The sequence below is a fragment of the Ctenopharyngodon idella genome, chromosome 8 (genome assembly GCF_019924925.1).
Source record: "Ctenopharyngodon idella isolate HZGC_01 chromosome 8, HZGC01, whole genome shotgun sequence".
NCBI lineage: Eukaryota > Metazoa > Chordata > Actinopteri > Cypriniformes > Xenocyprididae > Ctenopharyngodon > Ctenopharyngodon idella.
In genome coordinates, this window is record NC_067227.1 from 23,949,548 (window position 1) to 23,961,322 (window position 11,775).

The 11,775-nt window shown below is 36.3% G+C and overlaps 1 protein-coding gene across 4 annotated transcripts; it reads left to right on the forward strand.

The window, feature by feature from the left end:
* The first annotated feature begins 964 nt into the window (after nt 1-964).
* On the forward strand, nt 965-8,187 carry zgc:77486 (uncharacterized protein LOC405808 homolog). Of its 4 annotated transcripts, none has more exons than XM_051901917.1 (6): nt 965-1,131; nt 2,571-2,772; nt 2,894-2,999; nt 3,174-3,298; nt 4,215-4,322; nt 5,295-8,187. In XM_051901917.1, the coding sequence occupies exons 2-6, from the start codon at nt 2,613-2,615 to the stop codon at nt 5,483-5,485; spliced, it is 690 nt and encodes a 229-aa protein (XP_051757877.1). In that variant the 5' UTR covers nt 965-1,131; nt 2,571-2,612; the 3' UTR covers nt 5,486-8,187. The 4 variants fall into 4 exon arrangements, with proteins under 4 accessions (XP_051757877.1, XP_051757875.1, XP_051757876.1 ...); XM_051901915.1 differs by having other exon boundaries at nt 966-1,131; nt 2,612-2,772; XM_051901916.1 differs by having other exon boundaries at nt 971-1,131; nt 2,612-2,772; nt 5,337-8,187.
* Nucleotides 8,188-11,775: the final 3,588 nt, after the last annotated feature.

Consider the following 11,775-nt stretch of genomic DNA (forward strand, 5'->3'; position numbering starts at 1 on the left):
CAGAGAATCTCTCTCCGAACAAAGGAATACAGCAGGTTTTATAGGATTTCAGGTACATTTCACAGTCAGTATGGCATGATCTATTACTCATTATCATCAGTCTTAATATTGGTTCAGATTTAAGAAAAACATCTCAGTTCCTCTGCCCCGCTTACTGGCGGAGTAAATTTAGATTAGAACAACTGAATCACAAGATCATCAAAAAATATCACCGGGTTAATAGTTCCGATTACTCAATAGGTTAAAACCATTTTTCAAAGATTATTTTTTATCCTTAGAAGGATGCTGTCTAGCCAGCACAGCAGAATTTTTCCACTTGTTACAACACTCAGTCCTAGTGACTATTTCTCTATTTCAAAGTTAGCTTATTAGGCCTGTAGAAGAAAAGAAATGTTAGTTCATTATTAATTAGTTCAAAATTTCCATCACAATATTCTGAAGGGTTTGACTGGGGTTTGTTCATATCATATCAGAATTTTGAACCTACTTTACCCAATGTTAAGATTTCTGTAACCAAGTTTTTGCAAATCAGTGTGAATTTAATTAGATCATTATAACATTCTAGAAAACGTCTCATTGTACTGCGATTAATCAACTGGGGAAATATGGAGATATATATTAGTTAAATGTTTTACCCTATTCACCTGTGGTGTCTTGCCTTAAACAAGAGGACTGTAACAAGAAAAAATAGCATAATACATATACTGTTAATATAATATACTTTATATTGCATTAACATGTGGATGCAATAAATAAAAGAAGCTGACACCGAAATTGAAAATGAAAGCGTACACGTGTAAATTGCACATGACCATTTTGCCCTTCCTAACATATCTGCAACTTTTCATCAAAAAAACATTTAAACCAATGTTTACTCAAAACAAGCATTTAAATACATACATTCACTGCATGTCATGGGAATACTTGGAAGCATTGTTGGTGTGGCCTTCGGGGGAAGTGGGATGAGGTTTCGATGATGGCCAAAAAAATTGTTGCGCTTCGGGTGACGTCACACCCGTTGTTTCAGATGACGTTGAGAGAAGCAGGCCGCGCGCGCATAGCAGGAACCTACTCTGTCAGATTTCTGGGGATCAAGGTCGTCGATTTCTCCTCAGTCACACGGAAATACGGGTAAATATTCGAGCTAACGGAGGTTTTAAGCCACCGCAAGTGTTCGTGGGACGGTCTCGAGGTCCCAGCTGTCCGATTTGTGTGCGTGCCATCACGTCAGCTAGCCATTAGCAGAGCTAGCGCGTTAGCCTCGCTAGTTGAATACCACAAACAAGTCGACTTTCATCTATTCAGCATTTTTAACACGGTCATCTCTATGTAATATTAAATATTTTTAAGGAATATATTCGCTTTCGATGTCACTTTGACGTTGACAACACCTCGGTTTGTTGTTTGTCGCGATACTAGGGTCAAAGACAAAATGTTTTTCTAATTGCGAAGACGCTCTCAGCTGATTTTTCCTGGACATGCTCCAAAATAACCTTATTTATTCCCGTTTATTTGGTAATCTGTCATCCAGATTGTTACGGTAAACTTCTACATTTCCGTATTAAACACTTAATGATGTATTTTATTTGTATTGAAGCGCAACTGTTGCCAGATTGTTAATCGTCATTTGATCAGCAGGCTGTTTAGGTTTCTGTAACCTGGATCATTCGTTTACTTGTTGGAGAAACAAAAAGCGAACAAAGAAACTATTGTTTTTTTCTTGCAGCATATTGTCAGCCTTTAGCAGGGTCACAAACAAATAAATCAAAGGGGCTAAAGTTGGGTTTTCACTCCAATAGGAATCCAGCAAAATTTAACAGTTTCCCAAGTTTCATTTGTAAATTTTGTCTTTATTTTTGTCTTTCCATCTAGTGCATGCGCATCGTTTATTTAATATATGGTGAAATTGTACAAATAAGCCATGTCAAGAGTAACAAATTAGGAATGGATATATTTTCATGAAAAGCTTAGGGCACAAAGAATTATCAAATTTGATGCATTTAGTTTAATTTTAATATTTTAATGTGTGTCATGATATAGCAGTTATGCATGTTTAGTTCTAAATGTATTTTTTAAGAAAGTTTTTTTTTTTTATCACTTTACAGTCCTTGTTACACATTATATGTACTTACTATATTTATAACAGTAAATTATGCATAATTACAAGCAACTAAGCCAAACCCTAACCCTTGTTAGTAAATATTACTCAGTACTTATTTGTGCTTTATGCTATTTATTTATTTTTCTTCCATGGAACACAAAAATAGTTTTTAAAGAATATTTTCCATACAACAACAGTTCATAGTCACCATATGCTGTCAAGCCCCAAAAAGAACAAAAAAAGCACCATGAAAGTCAAATGTATGGAAAAGTGTATTGTTGTTCAATCTATGTGAAGTTTATTTTTGTTTTTCATGAAAGAAATGTCATACAGGTCAGAAATGACATTGTGGGGAGTAAAATAATAACAATTTTCATTTTTAGATACTATTTCCTTTAATATCAGGTCTTTTAGCCACTCCATGATAAATTATTCTGATGAAATACTAATTATTCAACCCTATCTTCAGGATCGCTCTCTCCCGTCCCCCTTACCCCCCTTCTTAAACAGCATGGCTCAGGAGACAAATCAGACGCAGGTGCCAATGCTTTGCACTATGGGATGCGGTTTCTATGGTAACCCTCGCACCAATGGAATGTGCTCTGTCTGCTACAAGGAACATCTGCAGAGACAACAAGGAGGGGGGCGAAACAGTCCCCCAGGTGATAAAGGTAAATCAGTCTCCCAGTATCCTACATGTCAAATGCACCTATTGCATTCAGAACCTAATTCGTTTACTTAGTTTTAAAGTTAAGAAGAATTTATGGTTGGCTTCCTGTCCGTCTCTTCCAGCTGCCACATCTCCTGTAGGTTCCCCAGGTGCATCTGCAGTAACAGTGGAGTCCACCCCTGTACCCCCTACAGAAGCCGTTACCCCACCTGAAGAACGCACATCTAGGTAAGAAAGTCTTTATAAATCTGAGACTGATCATGCTTGAACTGGTACAAACTGCAAGTGCAAAACGGTCTGTAGCTCAGTGGTAATCTCTTAATGAGCACAAGCTGCTTATGATTGTATAGGAAGGAATTATAACAAATAACTCCTGTATTTGGTTGGATTGTGTTTATGCAGTAATTCGACCAGCCCAGTGACCCAGCAGATGACTGCTATGAGCATCTCCCAGGACACGGTAACCAATGATTCAGACAGAGCAGAAGTGGAGGAGGAAGAGGAGGAGGGATCGTCTAAAAGCTCAGGTCTGCTGTGTTTTCACGGCTGTGTTTAGTTTAGTAAATATACTTTCATTTTTTTCTTTGATTATTTAAACCGTTCTGGTGCTTTCACGTTGTGAACAGCATTTTTTTAGATTTTTGTTTTATAATAATTTTTATTATTATTATTTGTTATATTATAACTTTTACATGTTAAACAATTGCACACAATTTTAGTTAATTTTAGTCCAAAGAAACAAAATAATCAGCATGTTTTTTTTAACATTAACCGATTTTGTTTCAGTTTTATGCAGTTTTTTTAAATCTGTTTATGATTCTGATAGATTTAAAGGGTTAGTTCACCCAAAAATGAAAATTCTGTCATTAATTACTCACCCTCATGTCGTTCCACACCCGTAAGACCTTCATTCATCTTCAGAACACAAATGAAGATATTTTTGATGAAATCCGTGGGCTTTCTGGCCTCCGGTAGACTGCAACGTTATTTTTTGCACACAAAAAGTATTGTCGTTGCTTCATAACATTAAGATTGAACCACTGTAGCCACGTGGACTATTTTAATGATGTCTTTACTACCTTTCTGGGCCTTGAAAGTGGTAATTGCGTTGCAGTCTATCGGAGACCAGAAAGCTCTTTGATTTCATCAAAAATATCTTAATTTGTGTTCTGAAGATGAGCGAAGGTCTTATGGGTTTGGAACGACATGAGGGTGGTCATATTTTGTCAATCATGAAAGACCAGAGTGATATAGAAAGGAAAAAAACTTGAACAACCATATCCAAACTAAAGCCTTGCTTTCAATTCTCTTTATGAAAGACATGAATACTGATGAATCATTAAATCATTGATTTGAGTCTCAGAGTATCATGTAGCCTCAGAAGACAGGAAGTTTATTGTGTTTTAGAAATTATCTATCAAAGGCTGGCCATGTGTTTAACAGGGCCAGTAGGGGAGGCTGCACAGGCTTCATCAGATGGAGATCAGACTCCTGACAAGAACAAAAAGAAGAATCGATGCTTCACTTGTAGGAAAAAAGTTGGCCTCACGGGTAAGAGCCAAGGGAAGCACTTTTTGTTCTTGAATGAGGGCTGGGCTGCACTTATCTTTGAGCAGACTTCAATACTTTACAAAATATAGCTTTACTGCAAAGCTGTTCTTTTTTGTTTGTTTGTTTGTTTTTTTGTAACTGCAAAGCTGCTCATTTTCCTTTTTAGTTGAGAGAGTCCGCAGATAGTCTCTAGTTTTAGTATTCTAGTCTTGTAACCATTGCTTATGTTCATATATAAACATTTGCATCCAACATGCTAGTTTGGTTCATAGTATATTTTAATGTGTAATGTTAATACACTAACGTTTATAAGTTTGGGGTCAGTAAGATTTGTGCATGTGTTTTTTGAAAGAAATGAATGTTCTTAATCTGCAAGGATGCATTAAATTGATCAAAAGTGACAGTAAAGACTTTTACATTGTTACTAAAGATTTCTATTTCAAATAAAATGCTGTTCTTTTGAATTTCCTATTCATCAATAAATCCTGAAAAAAATGGATCATGGATCACAAATATTACGCAGGACAACTGATTTCAACATTGATATAAGAAATTGTTCTTGAGCACCAAATCAGAATATTTGAGTGAATTCTGAAGGATCATGTGACACTGAAGACTGGAGTATTGGGAAAATTAAGCTTTGCCATCACCAAAATAAATTACATTTTAAAATGTATAAAAAAATAGAAGTTCAATTGTAATATTTCACAATATTACTGTTTTTATAAATCAAATAAGCATAAGATAGTTGTTTGAAAAAACATAGAGCTTTACAACCCCAAACTTTTATACTAGTGTATAATTTTTTTCCAAAATTGACTGCATTTATATTATATGTCCATCAATTTGAGTTAATTTGTCCTAGTTTGAATCTGTAGTCAGACTGCATATTGCAGGTTAGTGCTGCATTTCACATGGTCCTGCTTGTTTCCTGCCCTTTCTAAATCACTGCTAAACTTTTTCACCCAGCAGGAATACATGACAGACTGAATCCACTCGCTTTTGTGTCTATAGGCTTTGACTGTCGCTGCGGTAACCTGTTTTGCGCTATCCACCGTTATTCTGACAAACATGACTGTCCCTACGACTACCGAGGAGCCGCCGCCGCCCGCATCCGCAAGGAGAACCCCATTGTGGTAGCTGAGAAGATTCAGAAGTTATGAGGACTGATGGCTAAATGAGCATTGTTTGACCTGCAAGTTTTGGAACCATGGCGCTGAATAACACCATTCTAAAATGGATTCATTTCTTCATTGTAGGATAAGGTGGGTGGGGTTGTAGGGTACAGCCCCTGCTTGGCCACTCCCTAAACTATCATCTCCCTGTCTCTCCCGGAAGGACAGTGTAGAGGTGTGTGTGTGTGTGTGTGTGTGTGTGTGTGTGTGTGTGTGTGTGTGTGTGAGAGAATGTGTGACTTGTTGAGAAATATGTGTGTGTGTTTGTTTTTTTTTTCTTTTCTAGAGAGCCAGGGAGAAGGGGGATTGGTTGTCAGGTGGGCATCCATGTGGGGAGGGTGGACTCTTTAGGTTTTACCCTGGCATTGATTTTTGTTAGGATATTAACATTATTTTTTTATAGGAGCCCTGAGATGTGGGTTCAGGAATCATTGGAGGGGGTGGGTGGGGGGTCATCGAAAGGAAATTTCTCAAAACGTTGCTGAAGAATATAGATTTTAATGACTACTCCCACATTTACCCATGTAAAAATCCTTTTCTGTGATATTCTTTTTTTCTTTATTCTGATTAATTATCCCGTCATGTCGAATCCCAGCCTGTGCATTTAAAAAATATTTCTCTTTTATATATTGACTTATCATGCTAATGTTGGGTGCATGAATAGTTATTGGATGGGTTTTGAAGGGGGGGGCGGGTGGGGTGTAGCAAGAGCCTTGACATAAGCGAGTGACTGAGTTATTTTTTTTCTTTCCTTTTCTGTTTTAATGAGTGTATGGCATCAGAAGATCTATATTAATATATTGTACGTAGCTTGAATTGTGTGATTGCATTCTATTTATTTTGTATTATCATTTGGTTGGTTGGTACTGGAGGATTGGAAGCATGTGTCCAAAAAATTAATTTGTAGGAAATCCCTTAACAACATTTTGGGCCATTTACATATGCATTTTTAACAATTATAGGTCCTGATGAAGCCACATTAGATTAGGATAAAAAAAATCTTGCTTTTCAGAATCAAAGCACAAGAACGTTCTTCAGTTTCTTCGCACAAACAAAAAGTGCAGTTAGTGTAGGATCCTTGGTGCTGTACGGAACCTAGCAGGCCTGTTATTTGCTAATGCACGCCAGCGATGAACTATTATTATGACCTTTTACCTCAGAGTCGCAGAGCTTTGAGAGCAAGGTGTTTGTTAACCACCAGCAGACCAATGAATGATGCTAATGGAACCGGCTAGTAATATGTTTAATAGGCGACGCCTTTCCGTTCCAAGACATGTATTTACAATTAATACCACTGTGCTTATGATGTCATAGTGGAAGATGCACACACACTTCTCCTAACAGTTAAACGTTGCATGCTCACACAGATATTAGGCCAAATGCAGTGTTTGCTAAAGCCACATTTTACATTGCTGCAAGAATGTAAAACAAAACAGTGTCCCATTGCATGGGCAAATAGAGCCTGCTATCCAAACGAACAGGTTTCTTTTAGTATCTAATGTAAATATTATATGGCTACCGTTCTAAATAGAATGTTTAAGGTTTTAGAAAGAACAGGAAAGGTTCAGCAGGGAAAAAAACGTCCATTTTGTGTGTATGTAGTGTTTATTAACTATCCATATGTAAGGAGAAAGATGCAATGTGGTGTTCTCTGTCATCCCTTGAGTGAATCCTGTCTTTGTGCTGGTTGTGTGTTTTTAATTACTTTGTTTGTTTGTTGTAAAAGGGCTGAAACGACCATTTTGTATTTATCCTTAATGTTGTCCAGCAATCTTCCCCTATGATGTCTGTTGATGTGCACATTTTTCCATGATTCATATACAACCCCTTTACTTGCAAGACTTGTTGAAAGCAACTTGGTGGATGTAACCGATTTGAAATCCTGGTAATGACCTTGCTGCTTTATTAAGGAAATAACCTGAGCTTTAATTAGCACTGTCTGTGATTGCAGCATTATCCTCAGTGGGGCTGCCAGCTCAAGAGGGCTTTTGTGCAAGGCAGGTGTCAGTGGCTCAGAGAGCTGGCATGTATTCACGCCATGCTTGGCTGAGCCGGCATCCTGACAGCCTTTTAATGAGGGTTTGGATCTCACTCTTTGTCTGCATCATTTGCTTGAGATTAATCCTACCTTTCTAGGGTTTAAGTGTAGGCATTCAGACAGGTGAAAGGCGGTGTATGGAAATTCGGGACTCGTAATTTCTTGTGAGATTGTTGTAGTGTGTGTGGGTACGAAACTGTGAATGTAGTCAACCGCTTGACTATGAAGCTCCAGTGGGTTGAAAGTCAGTTGGTCACCTCTAATGTTGCCTTCAGTGTCTTATCAGATCATTGGTACTATATGCCAGTGTATTATCCCTTCTATGCTAGCAATGATTAACTGTCCTCATTGCATGTTATTCAGCAAAATAGTGAAGTGACTTCTTCAGAATGCCTTGATTTTAGTGAAGGTGTTGAGATTTAATTTTCTCCCAGTAGTTCATAAGAACATTCGGATGGGTGACGTGAGTTTCAGCTCAGATGTGTTCGGCAGTACATTAACCAGCATTTATAGGTTAATTTATCAGCGTGCCCAGTCCCCCAGAGACACCACCAGATACCTTTTTGTTTTCTTTTGAAATTTAGGATTGTATGATGTGTATGAGTAAATATAAAACCAATAAAATCACAAAGTTTATTTTAAATTTACACAATGTTTTGTGTTTTGTTTTTTGTGTGTGTGTGTGTGCAAATACTACATAAAAAGCAGCGGTTCTCAACCAGGGCAAACTTCCAAAGAGTCCCAATAGGTCTTAAAAGTATTTACATTTAATTTTATTAAAAATTAAAATGCCTAAAAAAACCCTTAAAGGTAATGGTGTACAAAACAGAAGTACTTAGAGGTACATGTCAGCTTAGATAGGGCAACCTTTGAATATTGTCTTGGATAAAGGAGGACTTGGAGTCAAAAAAGTTAATAACCACTGACCTACACTGTTAAAATCAAAGGTTTTTGCAGTGAAAAACCATTTTGGGTTCCCTTTTGGGGCCCTTTCTGTTGATAGTTCTTAAAGGGTTAGCTCACCCAAAAATGAAAATTCTGTCAATAATTACTCACCCTCATGTCGTTCCACACCCGTAAGACCTTCGTTCATCTTCGGAACACAAATTAAGATTTTTTTTTATGAAATCCGATGGCTCAGTGAGGCTTCTATTGCCAGCAAGATAATTAACACTTTCAGATGCCCAGAAAGCTACTAAAGACATATTTAAAACAGTTCATGTGACTGCAGTGGTTCATCCTTAATATAATAAAGCGACATTAATACTTTTTGTGTGCCAAAAAAACAAAATAATGACACTTCAACAATATCTAGTGATGGCCGATTCCAAAACACTGCTTTGAAGCTTTACGAATCTTTTGTTTCGAATCAGTTGTTCGGAGTGCCAAAGTCACATGATTTCAGTAAACGAGGCTTTGTTACGTCATAAGTGTTTCGGAATTTCAATAGGTCACGTGACTTTGGCAGTTTGATACGCGAGCCAAACTACTGATTCGAAACAAGATTCGTAAAGCTTCGAAGCAGTGTTTTGAAATCGGCCATCACTAGATATTGTTGAAAAGTCATTATTTTGTTTTGTTTTTTTGCCACGCAAAAAGTATTCTTGTCACTTTATAATATTAAGGTTGAACCACTGTACTCACATCAACTATTTTAAATATGTCTTTAGTAGCTTTTTGGACATCTGAAAGTGTTAATTATCTTGCTGGCAATAGAGGCCTCACTGAGCCATCAGATTTTATCAAAAATATCTTAATTTGTGTTCTGAAGATGAACGAAGGTCTTACGGGTGTGGAACGACATGAGGGAGAGCAATAAATGATAGAATTTTCATTTTTGGGTGAACTAACCCTTTAAAAGAAATGTGTGTGTGTGTGTGTGTGTGTGTACATGTTTTTCTATCACGGTAGGACTTGTGTCACCGTGGGGACTTAAATTTGAGGTCCCCATGAGGAAACAAGCTTATAAATCATACAGAATGAGTTTTTTTTTTTTTTTTTTTTTAAATGTAAAGTTGCATTTAAAAGTTTTCTGCAAGTTTTCTGTGATGGGTAGGGTTAGTGTAAGGGGATAAAATATACAGTTTGTACAGTATAAAACCATTCCGTCTATGGAGAGTCCCCACAAAGATAATAAACCAGATGTGTGTGTGTGTGAAGAATATTTTAATAATCTCAAGAACCTTTTTCCCCACTATAAAGAACCTTATGTGCAATGGAAACGTTCCATGGATGTTAAAGGTCCTTCATGGAACCATCATTGCCAATAAGGAACATTTATTTTCAAGAGTGCATCTGTTTTGCTGAAAATATACTTGAAGTGAATCTAACTGTTGTACCTTTGCACAAACAACCCTCATGACTCATACTCAAGGGAAACTTGGAAATAGTTGACTTCAGGAAGTGGTGTCAGTAATTACTGATCAACCACCCAACTTTAGCTGAACATCTCTTAGCCCTCCTCCTGACATTTCTTCAAGCAGAATATTCTTTCATGCTGTGACATTAGATGTGTAAACAGTGAAGATGTCCTGTGTCTACATATGAATCACCCTGTATTATTGCCACATCGGCAGCTGCCCACCACAGACAGCTTGTCTTTCTTCACAGCAGTCTGTGTGCACTTATGTGGGTTTTTAAGTCTCCATGTTTAAATGGGTTAACATTTGTCTGTGAGGTTTAATGTTACCACATGATTCCATTGTATTCATTTGCACCAATTACTTTGTTTACACTTTATAGGCTTGATAAAGGAGTGATACCATGTATCAGCAGAGCAGTAGAAGGAAGTAGTGTTTTTTTTATCAGTTTCTTATAAAACAGTATATTCTCTCTGGAAGTGCTCTTCTCTGCAAATGTGTCAGCATTCCCCTTTCTCACTAGTGATTTCTTTTCTTTGTTATTCTAAAGTGACACATGTAATGTGACTATTGTCTTTCATTGATAATAGGGCAAAACAGGCTACACTAGTGATTTTTTTTTTTTAATTAAACACTCTAAAGGCTATTTATTGAAGTTTTGAGCCAACCATTTATGAATTAATTGATCAAATGTTTTATGTTGAGACAAATTATAGACAGCCATGGGAGCTTAAAAAGAGATGCGTACTTTAAACGTGCATTTTCCTTTTGTTTTTAAAATATAATATTTATTTTACTGTTTTTCTTAAGTTTAATTTATATTTTAATCTGTAAGACGTAAATTGTGGTCGTTGTCTCAGGAATAATCAGTGTATTGTGTGACTTGGAATTAAATGATTGGGTATAGAATACAAATAGGCTATACAACTTTATTTAAATTGAAGTATTTGGTGTCACTTGAGTGACTGTAATCATCAGCTGTCTGGCAGATTTTACAAAGCTACGACAGCAGATCTGACAAAAGTTCCTTGGATGATACTCCTGCGATGTCATGTCAGCGTAATTTCCGGATGCGATACAGTAAAGAGCAAAGACGTTTTAACAGGAGGCACATCGTCCACTCTGCATGAATTCCGCACTGAGGTAGCTTCGAGTCACGTGCTACACAGCGGACCTTCTGATTGGTTACATGACTTCTGACAGTTTGCGCTATTTTAAAATAATAAAACGGAAACAAAGGACTGTACTTTCTTTTCGAGATAAAGATATATTTGCTACATGTGTATTAATGAAGATTGATATCGATGGTAAAAGCAAGTTACTCCAAAAGAAAGATATAAGTGGAATTGCAATCTGTAATTTAAATAATTTTGCTTTTCATATAAATCGAGAAATATGAACACTTTATGAAATATCTTCACATAAATATTTTCCTTACTAATTTTGCTTTACAAGAATGTTCTCTTATGAAAATACAGAATACACTTCAAATGTTTTGTATTATGTTTCTTATTGTAAAAGTGCACACAAATTCTGAAAAGATTGAACATTTGTTACTATGAATATGAGTGTTATTGTAAATAACTATCATTTGGATTGGTTATTTCTTTTAATTAAAAGGCGATTTTAAAAAACAATTAAAAAGTTATTTTGTAGCAAACAAGCTCAAATGAATCAAGAAAGAAAATTCTATTAAACGTTTTTTTGTCTTTTTTAATTTTTTTTTTTAATAAAATTTTGTATTTTAATTTTTAAAATGTAAGTATATTGTGTTATTATACAATATCATGTTTTAAAATACCAGTTATTAATAATTTTAGCCTTTAACCTAACAGGTTTTTAATCCATGTTTACTCTTTCCCGAATCCCGCCTCTTGCGC